The sequence below is a fragment of the Lissotriton helveticus genome, chromosome 5_1 (assembly GCF_964261635.1).
Source record: "Lissotriton helveticus chromosome 5_1, aLisHel1.1, whole genome shotgun sequence".
NCBI classification, from domain to species: Eukaryota; Metazoa; Chordata; class Amphibia; order Caudata; family Salamandridae; genus Lissotriton; species Lissotriton helveticus.
The window spans coordinates 1,892,621,222-1,892,639,325 of NC_136065.1; the positions used below are offsets into that span (position 1 = coordinate 1,892,621,222).

Sequence of the window (18,104 nt, forward strand, 5' to 3'; positions counted from 1 at the left end):
ATTAAAAAGCAGACTTGGCATGGAAGAGAATCTTCTGTGTATGTGTATATATATATAGATAGTGTGATAGATATATCGATACATAGATAGATCTGCTACTTGCATAGGTAATGTTGTGTCCCGTCAACCCTCCAACACTCCCCCCCCTTCCCCCTCTCCAATCCCCTTCTATGCATTACCGGTGCTAGGGTCTCTCGCTCAAGCACTTCTCACCCGACCGGCTTAAGAGTAAAACAATTGTTTTCGAATGAAAACAGTGGCATTTATTTATTAAATTAAGCGGCCATTTATTTGTTTTCCTTCTGCCGTGATTTGTACGCAAACTTAAAAGACTGGAGCTGCGGGAGTTTATTTCGTACACTGTTTCATTATTTATGCATATGTGTTTGTAGAGCATGGAGGCTGGGCGACTCGGGCAAAACGTCACATTCTATCACTGTGGGAACCGCCAGGTTTAAATTTTTCCTCACCCAAAAACAGATGTCTTGTTAGCGGCCGTTATTGGCCTGAGAAAGTCCATTGCTGGAAGGGGATTTGATTACAAAAGTGTAATTGTTGTGGAATGTTTACAGGAAAGTTAAAGTAAAGATAATGTAAGATGTTGTTGCTCATTTCTCCGACTATCGGATGCACTCCTTCAAGTGCCAAACTAAAGTCGACGCAGTATAGACGCACCATATAGATGCTACAACGGCGAATGCACATGTATTTCTTCGAAACGTTTTATGTATTCCCTCCTGTTTCTTCATTTTGAGCCGTGAAACTGCCCGTCCCTCGGTGAAGTCAGGCTCCATCCTATTTATTTTCTCACACTGGGCAGCACACTCTAGCTGGGTTACAATGAATGCGGTGACCTAATAGCGTCACTTAATCAAGTCGAAACACATTGAAGTTGCTGTGCAGAACAACCACCAATCGGATTATAACAGACAAGCCTTTGAGCAAAGGGTTGTGAACTGGGATTGTATGGAAGACGCCATTGGCCGAAAGGGCACACACTCAAACTCGCACACAAATCGCACATACGCGCGCACACTCTCTCTCAGCAAAGATTCTGGTGTCTTCGCTGCCAAAAGAGCCTCCGAGCACCGTGTTAAACCAACATGAGTAATGAAAACGCATGTTCCCAACACAGCCTCAGCAGATACCCCAACTCTCAATTACCCTCTGTAACCAGCTGTTATACTGCAATGGGTGTAAAACGTGGGTGTCTGATTGCGCATTCGGTGTAATGTCTTGGGAAGCAGTAGGAAGGCGTTTATTGCCAATTCCTTGGAATAACTTGCCCTCTCTGACTCCCGCCACGAGGACTGCTTTACCTCCTCTGTGTTGCCACAGAGCACCTGTTGCACCGGAAACGCCTTGTTAATCTCCGCTGCCTTTTCGGTTTATTATCCTCATGATTTTCCTCATCCTTGGCTGTCGGAGGGAGAGGTGGGGGCACGGGGCTCTGCCGCTGACTGCAGCGATTCCGCGGGGTCGCGAAGCCTGCCATGTTCAGGGAGCTCAAACTGGGATGCGGATTCTGTCTGGCTATAAAGGCAGGATAATTTGAAGAAAGCATACTAGATATTCATAAAACTGCATAGGTGAGTGGGAAATTTATATTTTCTGCTGCATTCTAAAGTGGGAGGTTTTCTCCTTTTGTATTACTTACCAGATGATACAAAAAAACATATTTAAAGCGGCAGTTATACCAGAAAGTCTGAATCAATGCAGCTGCCTCATATCTTGGCTCGATTTGCCTGCCTATTTACCAGTCCGTGGCTGAGTAATTTTCTAACAATGGTTTTACAGCACTTTAAAGGTAGCTCAGTCAGTTTCGTGCCTGCTGCAAACATCCGTATCTAACTTCGAGATCAAAGGTTTGAAGTTTGGCAGAATTAACGTAGCCTTTAATTCTTATAATATTAAAGCAACCCGTCTCAATGGCTTGTGCAAAAATACCTATTCCTAATAAGTCCGTTTATCGCCCTCCCTCTATCTATCCCCATCCCTCTATCTATCGCCCTCCCTCTATCTATCGCCCTCCCTCTATCTATCGCCCTCACTCTATCTATCGCCCTCACTCTATCTATCTATCTATCGCTGATCCTCTATCTATCTATCCCCATCCCTCTATCTAACACCCTCCCTCTATCTATCACCCTCACTCTATCTATCTAGCGCACTCACTCTATCGCATGACCACAGCATCCCTCCGCACCACCACAGAATCACTATGCGCTACCACAGCATTACAGAACGCCATAGCATCACTCGTCGCCACCACATCACTCAGCGCCACCACAGCATCAATCTGTGCAACCATTCAACAAAACTAGTTCAAATATGTTCTCTCAATGTTTCAAGCTTTATTACAAATGTTACAAAAAGATGTTAATATTTCACTTCTATTCTTGGATTTTCGTCACAATAAAATACACTGAACATAATCTTCACAAAAGTTATTTACAAAAGTTAAAGCTATTGCCGTTATAAATTACAATAACTTTTAGTTAAGTATTAATTATTTAAAAAAGCAAAGCCATTGTTATTTGTAATATCAATACATCTAAGTCACGTAAATACAACACATATTTCATTACAAATGCTATAGGTGTCACATTTGCAAAAGTTAAAACTATTGGCATTGTAAATGACAAAGCTAATAATTGAGCTATTTTAAAAACCAACACATAAATAAAATATTTGTCATTTACAATACCAATAGCTCAAACTTTCCTAATGCGAGACCTATTGCATTGCAAATGCTTGTTGCTATTTGGTTTAGATTTGAGTCTCCTGCTAGTGCAGATGTTTTTTCTTTTCTTCATCCATAGATGTTGGTTTAGGGACTATTTTGGAGAAGCAAAAGTTACTTGTAATCCTTGTTCTCCATCTTTACTGTATTCATGACTGAGCCGTCTGCCTCCCCGTAGAATACTGTCACCACTTCTCCCAACTTTACATTTGAGCCACCACCTTGTCCAGTAGTTTTTTCTTTAGTCTTCTGGATCTGTGCACAAGACGGATAGCTAGGATTACAAGTAAGTAACATTTAACTCCTACTTGTGTCTAATGTATAAATCAGAGCAACATGTTTTATTCACCACTTGGTGACAGGGGGGGCCATTAGTTGTGAATAGAGAGAACCTTTGGTCCGTCTGTAAGTCACCATGATGGTAATAATTTCCCTATTTAAATGTTCCACTAGACACAGTTTCAACCTCTCAAGATTTACCTGCTTCAAAAAATCTGCCACGGCCTAGTTCCTTTCAGTTCCTAGTAAAATAATTGGATGTGAATGTGGCAAGTGGAAAGGTGATAATTGATTTTGTGGTTAAAACAACAAGGGGACAAGGGGTTCGAATTTCTTATGAAAATTTATGCTGAGTCAGGTCTCCAACCCCAGTGATCCTCCCGTATGATGCCCAATATAAGTATCAGTCTATAGTCCGGAATAGATCCTTCAAAAGAGAATTATCCTCTGCCTGCAGGTTACCTTTGGTTGGAGATGACTCCCAGCTGGCACCAGTCTCAAGATAGTAAGCTCTTTCAGACAGCTCCCCCAGGTAGGAATGGTATAGTTAAATTCATTTATAGAAAGCTTAAAAAGTCCCTTTATTTTAAGTTAAGGTCATACTTTTATAAACTACATTACAATATACATTTTTGTTCTTTCTAGTAGATTTCAAAATGTGGTATATTAGTCTTTCAGTAGGCATTCAATAGACAGTCTTCCTAAGGAGCCTTGAAGTTGATTGTTCATTTCAATAATCCCTCTGTTAGGGAATCTAGCTCTCTGGAATGTAAACCATAGTAGCGTCAAGGCCAATAGAGCATGAGCAATGTTTTTTCCCCGTGTTACTTATCAGTTTGCCCATATCTCAGCACCATTCCTAATTGAATAAATTGATGTATTAAATCTTCTTGGTTTCCCAAAGCATGTTTTGGTACTCCAAAATAGCAGTTTTCGTACTTAAAATCATTAGATGTGCCTAGTTTGTTTCCATTCTTGTCCTTGTAGAAGTAACACTTCATTAGGCGTCCTATATCTTTTTTTATTGTCCACCAGGATATCACTCCCCTCCCCACCCAAATAAGGCCTGCACATTCTGCCTTCGTCAAACTTTTTCAGTCCCTCTTGTGCATATTGTGTTTTTATTGTTCTTTTCTTTTCGCCTTGGTCCTTGTTACTTTTCAGTCGTTGTTCTACCATGAAGCACTTTTTCAGTGGAATACTAAACGCAGATTGCTCACTTTTTGAATTCCCCCAGGCGGCAGACTGGATCCCAAGATTTTTCACAGCATTGTTCCTGCGCACCATCAGGAGGCGCCATGCGACTTCCTATCAACTTCATCTGCCCAGGAACTAGCCATATATAAGCGCCACTCCGGCATGCTGATATCAGTTCCTTTCTTTCTGCACCTTTGAATGAAGATTCGGAGCTTGCTCCCAAACTTTCTTCCCATCTTTTGATGTATTTTGTGGCATTCATTTTATCACAGTGTTCAAGCAAAAATGCTGTACAAAAATGACAGGATTTAAATCTTCTAGGGGATGTCATAAGCAGAAGAATGTCTCGGAGGTGTAGGATTCTTGCATGACTCCAGATCATGCAGGGATTGCACCCAGACGATGATCTGGTACTGCAAAGCTAAATGCTGTTGGAAGGTGTGTAATTAGATGACACGGTACCACCCTTGGTCTCAAAGGCGTTCCCGGGAAAGATCTTAGAAGATGAAGCAGGATTCTTTGACTCCTCACCACTCTCAAATAGAGAGGTCATGGGGCCATCAAGGTGCCTCTCGGTCTCCTGCATAGTACTGATTCTACAACTTATCTATATGCACCCGAACTTCCCGGGCCATCAGTGATTCCGCAACAGATGGGAACTTTAAAAGGAACTGTGTTGCAATTTTTGGCTCCCTCTGGTGTGCCTCTGGCCCCAAGGAGCCAAGGAGGCCTTCAAAAGATTACAGTTGACAGATCCGTCTTCAATGCAGTCTCCTCTTCCTCACCACACTGAGTGTTCTACCCCGACTCCTGAGCTGGCACCCCATCTGGCGTAGCAAACCACACTAGTCCCTGCCATGTCGATTCTTGCTGTCAATAACGGAGGAGGACTAGTTTGTTTTGTCCAAACCGAATCTGACTTGGCCTCGACCTATGTCGCTTCCCCCGCAACCTCTGATGCATCCAGTCCAACCTGACTCTGACAGAACACTAACTTTATCTAGGAGCCGGCCGTAGGTTCTCCAAAATCTGAACTCTCAGTGGACTCAGCACCTAAGGAGACGGTTGAATTCCATCCAAATTTCAGAGTAGGCTGCAAAAGGACTGCAGTGATGGCTGATAGACCACAGATGGCCCAGCAGAAGACCCCTATCCATTCCCCGTCGAGAGGGCATGACAGATGCATCACTAGAGGGGTCGGGAGGTCGCCTGAGAAAGCTGGAGCTCAAAGAGCTTTGGTCTCTAGCAGAGACCTGGCTCCACATCAGCTTGTTGGAGTTGCAGTACATTCACTTGGTGTTCAAGCGCTCTGACCATTAATTGGAGGCTGGTTCAGGTCCTCCTCGTCAACACCACCAACATGTGGTATTGCAACAAGCAGAGCAGGGTGAGGTCTTAGGTTCTGTGCCAGGAGTCTCTGTGCCGCAGGCCTTGGCTGAGCCGTGAGGACGTGCCCTGGTCTTGAGCCACCTGGCAGGATCTTTAAACACCAGAGCGGATGAACTCGACTCCTAGCGGGTCACGAACTGCACATACACCTGGAGGGGGCGCAGGGCGTCTTCTAGCAATGCAGAGTTCACTGGATCGATCTCTTTGCCACAGCTGAGAACACACCATGTCAACACTTTTACACATTGGTGTTTCCAAGAAGACTGTATCTTGGAGACTCGTTCTGCCTAGAGAGGAGCTTGCAACTCTTTATGCTTTCCCCCTTCTACCTCTCCTTCCCTGAGTTTTGAAGAAAATCAAGAATGACTGGGCACAAGTCATCCTACGAAGAGTGTGGTACCTGGAACATCTTGGCATGAGTATCTGTGCTCTGCTCAGGCTGCCACTTCAGGAGGATCTTCGGTCGCAGCAGCAGTGCTTGTGCAATATACACCACCATGCATGGAGATTGAACGGTGACAGTTGGCTGCTTTTGACCTTCCTTTATTAAGTAGTGGATGTTATTCTATCAGCTAGGATAGGTTTATAGTTTGGTGTAGTTCCTACCATAAAGACCCACTGGAAGGAAATTTGTCAGATTTTTTTGCAAGAGCTTTGGATCCATACTGTGACTTGGCGTGGTCCCGATGTGGAGTCTTATGCTTAGCGAGGTACAGTTTCACCTCACATTGCCCCATGGCCTTCGGGTTCATGGATGCGCAGTTGGTGCAGGCCTTGGAGTTGTGGCTCAACCCTAGACACCACAAGCAAACCCAGTGGCTGTCCGTTACAGATACCTGGTTGTGACAGTCCCAACAGGGCTTGAAGCCTATGTTTAGGGGTGGCATCCCTCACACACTGGAAGTTTTTTGAGGTAGAAGTCGCAAGGAGACGAGGAAGGGAGCTCCAGATCCTCATCTGCTAGAGTGGAAAGAAAGTAACTGATGTTAGCGCATAGGAGTGGTGTCTATAAAGGCCCCGCACATCATTTCCGGAGCAGAACGGCATCCATGCAGAGCTGCAAGGCGCCACCTTACGATGCACAGAGGTACTGCTGAAAAAGTTTCCAGATCTAATCTGTCGCCTTGGGAATATTCCAAAGGTGAGCGATCTGCAGCTAGATAGTCTCTACCAGAAAGAACTTTACTGAAGGTAAGTAACTTGTTTGTTCTGTGCATCAAGGTTTCCTAGTTACTGCAGTATTGTTGTTCATAAATTACAGTCCCTGTGTGTTTTTCTTTTACCTTCTGTATGTTTTGGTTTTCCTCAGGGGCTGGAAAAAGAGACTTCCATTGACCTTTTTCTGCTTATCTTTGTGGTCACTATTTCTTCAATTTGAGGTGTTACTTTTAGCAGAAAAATTCCATCAGCTTTAAGTTTTATATGGCAAACTGTTTTTATTCACAATATTACTACGTACTGAGAGAATACTAATTTATTTGCATTATGATGTTAAAAACTAGTTTGTCTATATCCATTTTCAACTGTAAAATGAGCTTGTGGAGATTTTCCATGCTTATAACTACTGTGAATAAAGCAGCAGAGGTTCAGTTTTTCTGTTGTTGCTTTCCATAGGAGCTCCATGTTGTCTATAGTTCTTTGTATTTTTCAAAAGTTCTGCCCTAGAGTTGCAGTATCTAACTATTACATAAATACATGGCAGTCTAACAGATAAACAACGCTCTTTTAGATATATGGTGATCCAACAGCTAAACAACGCTCGAGTACACAGTGCTGAAATTAGTATTTTATTGTCTTACTGAATGGCAAATTGAATTTCATGACATGTCCTCTACTTTTTTCCAACCGATCTCCAGTATCTGTGACTTATTGGCATGTTCTGTCTTGTCCTCGTTTCTTCTAGAACCACCTGCGCTACAGGTTCCCTTGATATGCCCATGTCTCCTCGAACTTTTGAGTCCCTGATTCAGTTTGGCAGTAACGGGGAAGGAGCTGACGCCAGCCCAGCAGGTCAATTTGGTAAGTTTTGTGGCGCTACATTCCTATGTTGTATCTTGCACCTTTTTATACTGCTGTTTCTTTACAAAAAGAAAACATCAGAATAAACTACCATTTTAATTTCATTATCTTACCTGTCAGTGTGGTTGATGTTGGGGTGGTGGAAGCGGGTGCGGTGGCTGCAAGTGATTGGAAGCCTTTTATAGTCTTATGGATGAAGCTGCAGCAAACCTCAGGGAAACGAATCAAAATTATTGAACTAGACTGAAGCACTTGGATAGCTTGGGTATGTTTAATAATAAATCTGCAGATCGGCGATCAAAAAAGGTTATTTTGTATATTAATGCTCAATTCAGAAAACAATTTATATTTCTGCTTTGACAAAAATAGCTTTTATTTTAATGATCAATTAGTTGCTTGCAGATTCTGACAAATTATTCAATTGATCCCTGTCCCTCTGCTACAAATAATTGTTGCTGGCCTGTTTTTTTTGTAAATGTACTAAAACTGATTGGCAGATATGGAGTGTGAGTAAATAATACTGTAATTTTTTAAGAATGACCAGAACAGAATGTGTTCTATACCTAGTGACAGAATCCTAGGTAAGCACCTTCTCGTCAAAGTATTTTGATCCCTTACAAAATAAGATTTAGTATAGGATTTCACCGAAATATATAAAGCTCTGTTTGATGTCTGACTGGGTCCGGTGCTAGAAGTAGGCTGTGGTTGCTATTCCCTCTACTTTCTGGTTCCCAAAAAGAGCAAAGGCCATCGTCCTATTCAAGGTCTGCGCGCCCTCCATCTCTTCCTCAAAAAGGCGAAATTCTAAATGCTCAAGTTGGTTCAGGTCTCTGGAAATTGGATGGTAGCGTTGGGCTTGCAGGATGCAGATTTCCACAATCCCATCCTGCCTTTCCACTGACGCTATCTGTGGTTACGGTAGACCACAAGCATTTACAGTTCGCTGTGCTCCTCTTTGACTTTACCAGTGCCCCTCTGATGTTAACCAGCGTGATGGTGGTGGTTGCAACTCGTCTGCGGAGATCATGGGTGCCAGTCTTCCCCTATCTCGATGACTCGCTGTTGAAGGCGAGCTCATCCAAAGTTGTCATCTCCCACCTCCAGACACCTGACTCCCTCGCAGATGCTCTTTCATCAGAGCCGTTTTGGACACAGTGCAGTTTTGGGCATATCCTCCAGAGCTGTGAGTCCAGGATATACAGGCTATGATACAGAGGTTTCAGGCTCTATCCTGGGTTTCAGTGAGACTGACTCTGAAGCTGCTGGACCTCATGGCCTCCTGCAGCCCTCTTGTGACATTTCTGCTGTCATATGTGGACTCTGCAGTGGGACCTGAAGTTCCAGTGGGCGCAGCACCAGGGGAATCTCTCCGACATGGTCCAAAACTCGAAGTGAACTGTAAAAGATCTGAAGTGGTGGTTAATGAACCGCGATTGGGTCATAGGCAGACTCCTCTCCCATCCTCAACCAGATCTGATGGTAGTGACAGATGTGTCACTCCTGGAATGCGGCGGCCATCTGGTAGAGGTGGAGATCAGAGGACTCTGGTACCCATCGGAATCCGGATTCTACATCAACATGCTAGAGCTCTCTACTATGCAACTGGCATTGAAAGCCTTTCTACCCTCCATCAAGGGAATGCTAGTGCAGACATTCAGGGATAACACCACCGCCATGTGGTACTGCAACAAACAGGACGGGGTGGCGTCGTCTCTAGACAAGGCTGGAAAAGGAGGGCATATCCCTGGTGGTTCAACACCTGGCGGGCTCCTTAAACGCCTGGGCTGACTAACTCAGCGGCCGATGCCTAGCAGATCACGAATGACATCTGTATCCGGCCGTGGTACAAGGTTTTTTCAACAGTGGAGAGAGCCTTGGTTAAATCTGTTCCTCTCCACTGAGAACACGCAATGTCAGCAGTTTTGCGAGCTGGAGTTTCCAAGGCGGCACTCTCTCTGAGACGCTTTTTGTCTTGAGTGGCGCTCAGACCTCCTGTATGCCTTTCCGCCCATACCACTTCTGCCTAGAGTTCTCAAGAAGATAAAGTACTTCTGGGCTCAAGTCATTCTTGTGGCTCCGGATTGGGCACGAAGAGTCTGGTATCCCGAGCTACTGAGCATGACCATCGATCCTCCGATCAGGCTGCCCCTTTCGGGAGGATCTTCTGTAACAGCAACAGGGGAGGGTGCTTCACCCAAACCTATTTACTCTCCGCCGTATTCTGTGGAGATTGACAGCTTTTGACCATCCTCCCGAAATCTGGACCATCATCTTGGCAGCTTGGCATCCCTCCACCAAGATAGTATGCGCCCGCAGCTGGAAAACATTTGGGGCATGATGTGCAGAAAAACATACTGACCCCCTTTCTGACCCTCTTTCTATCCCTTACCCAGCATTTCCCAGCAGGGCTCTGCCCTAGGCACTCTTTAATGGCAATCTTTCTGCTCAGTCTGCCTTTTTGTGGCTGGCTGACCAACCCTCATTGTTCAAGTCCCCTATTGTACACAGGTTTCCAAAGGGCAATATCCATCTCTTCCCTTCATCACCATGTATTTAATATGCCTCAGTGGGACCTTAATCTGGTCTTGATTTTTTTTTTAATGTGTGCTTCTTTTGAGTCTCTCTATATTTGTCCTCTCAGGCTTCTCCCACTGAAAACAGCCTTCCTTTTGCCAATTACATCTGCCTGTAGAGTGAGTGAGCTGAAGGCCTCATCATCTAAGCCGCCTTACCTCTCTGTCTATCCTGACATTGTTGCTTCGCACAAGTGCCTCCTTTCTACCAAAAGTGGTTACCACATTTCATGTAGGCCAAGATATGACCCAGCCTACTTTTTACGCTCCCCCACATCTCTCTAAAGAAGAGGAGGGGCTCCAACGACTAGACCCAAAAAGAGCCTTGTCTTTCTATCTTGACCATAGAAAACTGGGGTATGTTGGTGCGAATAAAGGTCGAGCATTGCAGAAGCCAACCATATCTAGATGTGTTGTGCTGTGCTTCAAAATCAACTATGCACTTGCCAAGAAGCAAGATCCTGAAGGCTTGCAAGCTCAAGGTAAGGAATCTGCGGCTGCAAGTCTCTTATCAGATGAACAAGTTACTTACCCTTGGTAATGCCTTATCTGGTAAAAACTATAATTAGCCACAGATTGCCCCAGTATTGGAACTTTCATAGATTCCCATGCTTTTGTATCATTCCCCGTCATCGAAATGGGAGTCTCGGTAACAAAAATAACATAGCAACAGCTACAAAAGAGAAAGAAAAAGGCCTAGGCCTCATTCCCTTTTGTAGCATATCCGCCTCTTTTTGTAAAAGAGACCAAACTAAGCATCAGCCAGTCAGAAGAGACTCACCCCATAGAACCCTCCTGAAGGAACCTCAGAGCCTTAGATTTTCTACCGCACGTTGTGCTTAGGGAGTCTCCTTTGAGCTCTGCTCAATCTCTACTCTTTTGAGGATTTTCTTCTGTTTTTTTCTTCAGAATTGTTGGCTGTCCCTTCCAGGATGTCTGATAAGGAGAAGAAGAAGGCCCTTTTCAAGCCATGTTCTACCTGTGGCAAGAAAAGGTAGTTTGTTGAGTACAGGCATAAAGATTGTATATATTCCATGCACCCAGATCATAAGGCTGCGGACTGCAAGATCTGCCGCACCTTTGCTACCAAGACCCTCCGGGACGTGAGGGTCGGCTCCTCACCTGGCTCCAGAAACTGAAGTCCAGGAAAGACACTGTCTCCAGCTTCAGCTTCATCTTCAGCTTCATCTTCAGCTTCATCTTCAAGAAGGTCAGTCAAAAGGGGTAGGGCTTCCCCTTCACCTTCTGTGGAGCGTCCAGTTAAGGCCTCAAAAAAGACCCCCCCGCGAGTCTGAGAGCCAGGGTCCAGTCGAATCTCCTCACCACGGTGTAAAGGAGAGGGAGGTACCATCTACACCGTCCACGGAGATGAAGACTGCTTCAGCCTTCAAAAAGCCATCTTCTCAGTCTTCTGAGAAGTCGGACAGGAGTTCCAAGTCGTCGACGACGCAGCAGAAGGCTCCGTCGACGAAGGTGTCGAAGCCTAAGTTTAAAGTGGTGCCGTCGACGGGCTCGTCGACGGTACAGTCTGCATCGACGGGATCGTCGGCGTCGATGGAGTCGTCAACGGTGGTGACGTCTACGAGGATGTCGACGGGAACATCGACGACGACAGCGACGACGAAGATTTCCCCGACGTGGTGACGACAACGGTGCCGTCGACGAGTGCTTTGACGACTACATTAACGACAACGACAGCAGGAGTGTCGACGGTCTTGTCGTCGACCGCATCGACGACGCCCATCTCGTCGTCGACAGTTCGTCCATCGACGGTACCTATTCCATCGACTACGTCAACGACGGCAGGTTTACCTTTACAGCTCCATCGTCGCCGGGATCGTCGACGATACTGTCGTCAACGGAGAAAATTACTATTTCTTTGAAAAGAATTACTCCAGACATGACGTCTCCAAGGAGGGTTACCCCCTTGCCTCCCGCTTTGTTGTTAGAGGAGGATGATGAAGATTCAGATGATGAAGATCAGGAATCGTTTGGGTATGCACACAGTCCATCCCAACTGCTGGTGAAATGTCAGGAGACAGATTTGGAAGGAGAATATCTTCAGGAATGTACTTATCAGCATTCTTCTCTACCACAGGGGTTCACAAGCCAAGAGATGGTGTCTGTTCCAACTTCTCTCTTACAAGATCTCCATAACATGTTGCAGGATTACAAATCAAGGTGCTCTCCACCTGCTGCTACTACGGCTAGTCAAGCCTGGCCTGCCCCTACGACCCCAGTGATGGTCTCTCCAGAGTTGCCGACTCAGGTGGTCCCTCTGCCGCAAACACCGGCTCCACAGGTACCTTCAACACCACTGGACATACAGGATGATTCCTCAGATGAGGATCAGAATCTCGATGGCAGGCCTAATCAGGGCTTGGAATGGGATGAGTAAGTAATCCCGGACCCGGCGTCACCATGTCCAGACCCTGTGGACTCCCCTCCGGTGGATATCGGGGTGGGGGGTTCCATAAGTTAATGGAAAGGGCATCTAGTTGATTCAAGTTACCTATGCGGTCTGTTGCCATGGAGTGTTTTCTATATGACTTTAAGGAGGCATATAGGAAGGTGACTAGATCTATCCCGATTGTACAACATGTATGGGAAGAAGGTCTGAAGGCTATGAAGATCCCGGCTATGGTGGTCCCTGTCATACGGCGCCTGGAAAAGAAGTATAAGGCGCCCGTGGATGGTCCTGCGGCTTTGACGGGGCACCCAAAACCTGACTCTGTGATTTCGCAGGCTGCACAGAGGAAGTCCTGCAACCCGTCGGCTCCTTTGACTACTCCCCTTGATAAGGAAGGCAGGAGACTGGATGACGCTGGGAAAAGATTCCCTTCAATGGCTAGTGTTCTGGTGCGGGCAGCGAATGCCTTGGCGATACTGGGCAGATATGATCGCCAGTTATGGTGTGACATTTCGCCTTATTTAGATCAACTACCCCAGGAGGCAAAAGATGAGGCGAAGAAGATTCTACAGGAGAGGGAAGCAACATCAATGGAGATAATCGATTGTGCCATGGACATCGCCACAACGGCTTTTCGCTCACTAGCTGGGGCAGCGGTTCTTCGTCGCCAGGGATGGCTCAGAGCGACTTGGTTCAGGCCGGAGATTCAAAATAAAATCTTGGATCTATCTTTCGATGGAGACGCGTTGTTTGGAAAGCATATAGATGATACTCTCCAAGATATTAGGAAGGATACAGAGACGGCTAGGTCTCTTGGTACACTTCTATACCGAAAGGCTCCGTTCCTGGCAAGAGTACCACATACAGAGGCTCATACCAGCAGCAGCGGTACTCGTCATATGGGTCAGCGTCTCAACAATACTGACAGCCCTATCATCAGAAACAAGGTCAAACCTCGACTTTCTCAAGATCGAATACTAGAGGAAACAGAATCGCCAGGGACGTGATACGTCCAAGAGGCAATAGTGGCATCCTTGCTCTTCCTGCTGTGCCCACCTCCACAAGAACATCTGTAGGGGGCAGGGTATCTCAATACCTTCACAACTGGTCCAAGATAACATTAGACCGTTGGGTGCTGAACATCATTCGAAAGGGCCATACTCTGGAATTCACACAAATCCCACCATCCAAGCCCCATGCTCCCATTCCGTCAAAACATCTGCATCTCCTGGAGCTCGACGTTTATCAGATGCTCTTAAAGGGAGCTGTGGAGCTGGTCCCCTTATCACAAAGAGGGGAGGGTTTCTATTCCAGGTTCTTCCTGGTAAAGAAGACGCTGGAGAAATGGCGCCCTATTTTAGATTGAATACAAGGATTGCTGGGCTGTTCCTAAATATTATTCAGGAAGGTGCGTGTCACTGTAGTGTGTAGGATGTTGGAAGGTCTCAGAGAGTCCTACTGTTGGGCATCCATTTTGTTGGATGTAATGCCCTCACACACCCTTTCAGGTGTCATGCTTCATCATCTGGGCTGCTCCTTGTTGGGTTGGCGGTGCAATACCCAACGGGTGACACCTCGAAGAGGGGCTCTTTAGTGGAGATCTTCTATCCAACTGTCGTTTAGATGAAGTGAGGGTGTGGGGCCCAGAGAGCGTAGACGTGTAAGTTTAAAATAAAGCTAGGGGTGCCATGAGAGAATTTATTCTGGGGGTCCCCTGCTCTAATTAAAATAAGCCTGAAAGGTTCTCGCTGTAATGTAATACTTCCAGTTGCGAATTCCGTTCCAGTTGGTGCCTTTACTCGGTCGACATGTTTCTCGCTTGTGTCTATTAACTAGCGATTCTTCAGGACCAAAACTTAATATGAAGCAAATGTTCGAGGCACGTGGGCCTGCTGAATTCATATCTGTGCATAGATCCCCGCCTAGTGTTGGGTCCGGATGATTGCACTTTGTTGTCTTGGAAGAGTCTTCAAAGTATCACGAGATAGGTGACTCCTCCCCTGGACTACAGTGCGCATGGGCATCTTCTCCATCCTCAGATTGTTTTTTTCTGCCATTGGGTTCGGATGCTAACTCCTATTCTCCAACTTCGGAATCGAAAACAAAACTTTTCTAAAGGCCAAAAGGCCTTCGACTTCGACGGTATTGTTCTCGTTCGGTACCTCTCTACTCGATCCACCTTTCAATCTCGACTCGGTCGTCGACGCGGGCCGTTGGGCCTTTTCGACGCCACGTGATCCTACCGTCGATGGAAAAAGGCCCGTTTAAAAGGTGCCCACAATGCCACTCAAAGTTCCCACATACTGACAAACACTCAGTATGCAACAAGTAAGTGCCTTTCCCCAGACCATAGGGAAGAAACCTGCCCAGCCTGTGCCCAGTTTCGGTCGAAGAAAACCATACGGATCCGACGGGCCGCCAGGCAAGAAATGCAACGACAGGCACCGGAACCGGACAACATCTTCGATGGTGACTAGGAACTACCGGAAGCTCCAGACTCGGACCTAGAGATCGTCACCGTCGAGGACTAGTCGGACTCCGATGACGAGATCCCACCGGGGCAAATCGTGAGTACTCTGCCCCGGACACCAATTAGCCCGTTACCAAAGGCTCCGGTCGAGGCATCGCCAAAAGGCCTTAGCCTAGATCCTAAAAAAGTTTCGCCAGCCCCGCCATCCGACTCGACTCCGAAATCGAAACCGAAACCTTCAGAGACCCCCGGGCCAAGTACCATCACCCCAAAGAAGGTTCCAGAGCCAAAAAAGGTTGTCGACCCGAAGGGCGTCGAACCGAAAAAGGCCGTACAGCCCAAAAGCGTCGAGCCAAAGAAGACTGTCGACCACAAGAAGGACGCTCAGCCAAAAACTGTCGACCCCAAGAAGGTAGTCGAACCGAACAAGGGCACGCAGCCAAAGGGCGCCGAACCAAAGAAGGTCGCCGACCCGAACAAGCCTACTGCTCCAAAAACCGTCGACCCGGCAAAGGTCGCCGACAAAAAGGGTGCCATACCAAAGCCCATAGCACAGCCGGAAAAACCTGCGGACCCAAAGGCAAGTGCTCCGAAGACACCAGTCGATCCGAAAAAGAACATCGACTCGGAATAGGACACTCAACCGAAACAAAAAGCAGAGCACAAAAAACGTGTCGATCCGAAAGTTCCGGTCGACCCCAAATCCCTCGTCGACCCGAAAAAAGGGCCAGAGCCGAAGAAAACACCAAAAGTCGTCGACAAACAAGGTGTTACCGACCCAAAAAAGTCTAACACTCAACCTAGGACTGTAGAGGAAGAACTCCTCCACCCAGATCCATCAGACGACCAGGCAAAAATATATATAAATCCAGACACTGGTAAAGTTACCATCCTGCACAGGAAGAAGAGGCCATTGGACACTGGCTCTCATTCCCCTATTCCATTAAAGACAAAGGACTTTGGGACTTCTCCCTCTAGACCCTTCATCCCTTTTTAGCCTATCATGCCTACCACACCTTTTGTTCCTTACTCTCCTTACTCTCCTTCTCACCACGGGGACAATGAGGGTAACATGGGGGACGAGCCAAACCCTTAATATGATTTCCCACAAGATCCTCAACCACAAGAAGAACCATGGGAGGTGCCAACAGACCCTTACAACACCCATCCCATCCCTGATGTACCCTCTAATCCAACTAAGCCGTCACCTACTGATGACACCATAGTCTTTAATCAACTCATAGACAGGGCAGCACAATACCACAACGTAGACCTGCATAATGACCATGTCAAAGAAGACTTCTTATTTGACACCTTCCCTACTTCAGAAAAAAGTGTCAGAACACTCCCCATGTTAAAGGGAGTTCTAAAACATGCACCTGACATATTTAAAGATACAGCCAGGGCACGGGTAATCAATCCCAGAATAGAAAAGAAGTATAGGGCAGCTCCTACAGACCCTACTTACATCAGAGGGCAGTTACCACTAGACTCACTAGTAGTGGCTAATGCACGTAAAAGGGCCAACTCCCAAACAACGGGGGAAGCACCTTCCCCTGATAAAGAATCAAAAATACTAGAGGCATCAGGCAAAAGGGTAGCAGCACAAGCCTCCAACTCATGGAGGATTGCTAATTGCACGAAAATCACCGAAGCCCTATGTCAGTCTAAAATACTTTTTAAAACTGTAAGAGAATTAGCTGGTTCCCTCACCTTACAATCTCCTCCAGATCTAAACAAATCACAATGTGATACTCTTGCAGCCTTTTTTGTAGAAAAAGTTGATAAAATCTATCAGGGTATAGAACAAACCACAAAGGAAATCGCCAAGTCCAATGTGATTCTGCCTTCTACCAATTCTGGCCTTGAAACCAATATTTTAGCCTCCATTATCCCTACGGAAAATGAGTTGTTCTCCTGTATACTCCCACATGATGCAACACCTCCAGCTATTCTAGATAAATGGCCGCCGCTCAACTTAGACCTGGTTCGGAAACTTTTGGATTCCATTAAATCAGGTTCACCAAACGATCCACTCCCTTGTTCCATCTTGAAAAAACTAAATAATAGAGCCCTAGAGACAATCACCAATCTTCTAAATAAATCATTACAGGAAGAAACCGTACCGAAAGAGTGGAAACATGCAATGATTCACCCGTTATTAAAAAAAGCTGGAACAGATCCCAACTTGCCATCCAATTTTAGACCTATCTCATTATTACCAACTTTCGCAAAGATATTGGAAAAACATGTTCAAAGAGTCCTCACTGATTTCATTACCATCCAGGATATACTACCTCTTCATCAGTCAGGATTCCGCACAGGATTCTCGACGGAAACAACCCTGCTGGGTGTAACTGAGAACATCCGTCTACTGTTAGATCGCGGTGAAACGGTTGCCTTGCTGTTACTGGATCTCAGTGCAGCATTTGATACTGTGTCACATGCTGTACTTGAGCAAACTCTCCATGACATCGGTATTAGGGGCGCCGCCTGCAACTGGATCAAATCCCTATTAGAACAACGCACTTTCCAAGTTTTTTCCCAATCAGCATGCTCAGATACCATGATCCTCAAACATGGAGTGCCGCAGGGCTCTATATTGAGCCCACTGCTCTTCAATATTTACATGAGCCCACTGGCCAAAATGATAGAAGACTCTGGCCTACTCATGTTCTCGTATGCTGATGATTCACAGCTTATTTTTTCTCTTTCATCTTCGGACTCCAACAACATCTCGTCATTAAAAATCGGCCTCACCAACATCGCTGAGTGGATGAGAAAAAACTTTCTCAAACTTAATGGCGAGAAAACAGAGCTACTTGTTATGGGCAAGAACAAAGAACTCTGGGGACCCCAGCACTGGCCTGATGATGTGATGGGTACACCCCCAGTTCCAGTCAAATCAGCACGCAATCTTGGTGTCATCATTGATGAATCACTTAGTCTCAACCAGCAAGCTACTAAGACATCAGCTACTTGCTTTGCGATCCTAAAGTGGTTGAAGAAAATCTGTTGGATGCT

The 18,104-nt window shown here is 46.0% G+C and overlaps 1 protein-coding gene across 3 annotated transcripts in view; it reads left to right on the forward strand.

The window, feature by feature from the left end:
- Positions 1-18,104, forward strand: part of STAT3 (signal transducer and activator of transcription 3) — a 397,539-nt gene that overhangs the window by 353,888 nt on the left and 25,547 nt on the right. For all 3 annotated transcript variants that reach the window (XM_078645389.1, XM_078645391.1, XM_078645390.1), the window contains exon 23: positions 7,512-7,627. In XM_078645389.1, coding sequence (XP_078501515.1) covers positions 7,512-7,627 — 116 coding nt within the window. The remainder of the gene's footprint in view (positions 1-7,511; positions 7,628-18,104) is intronic.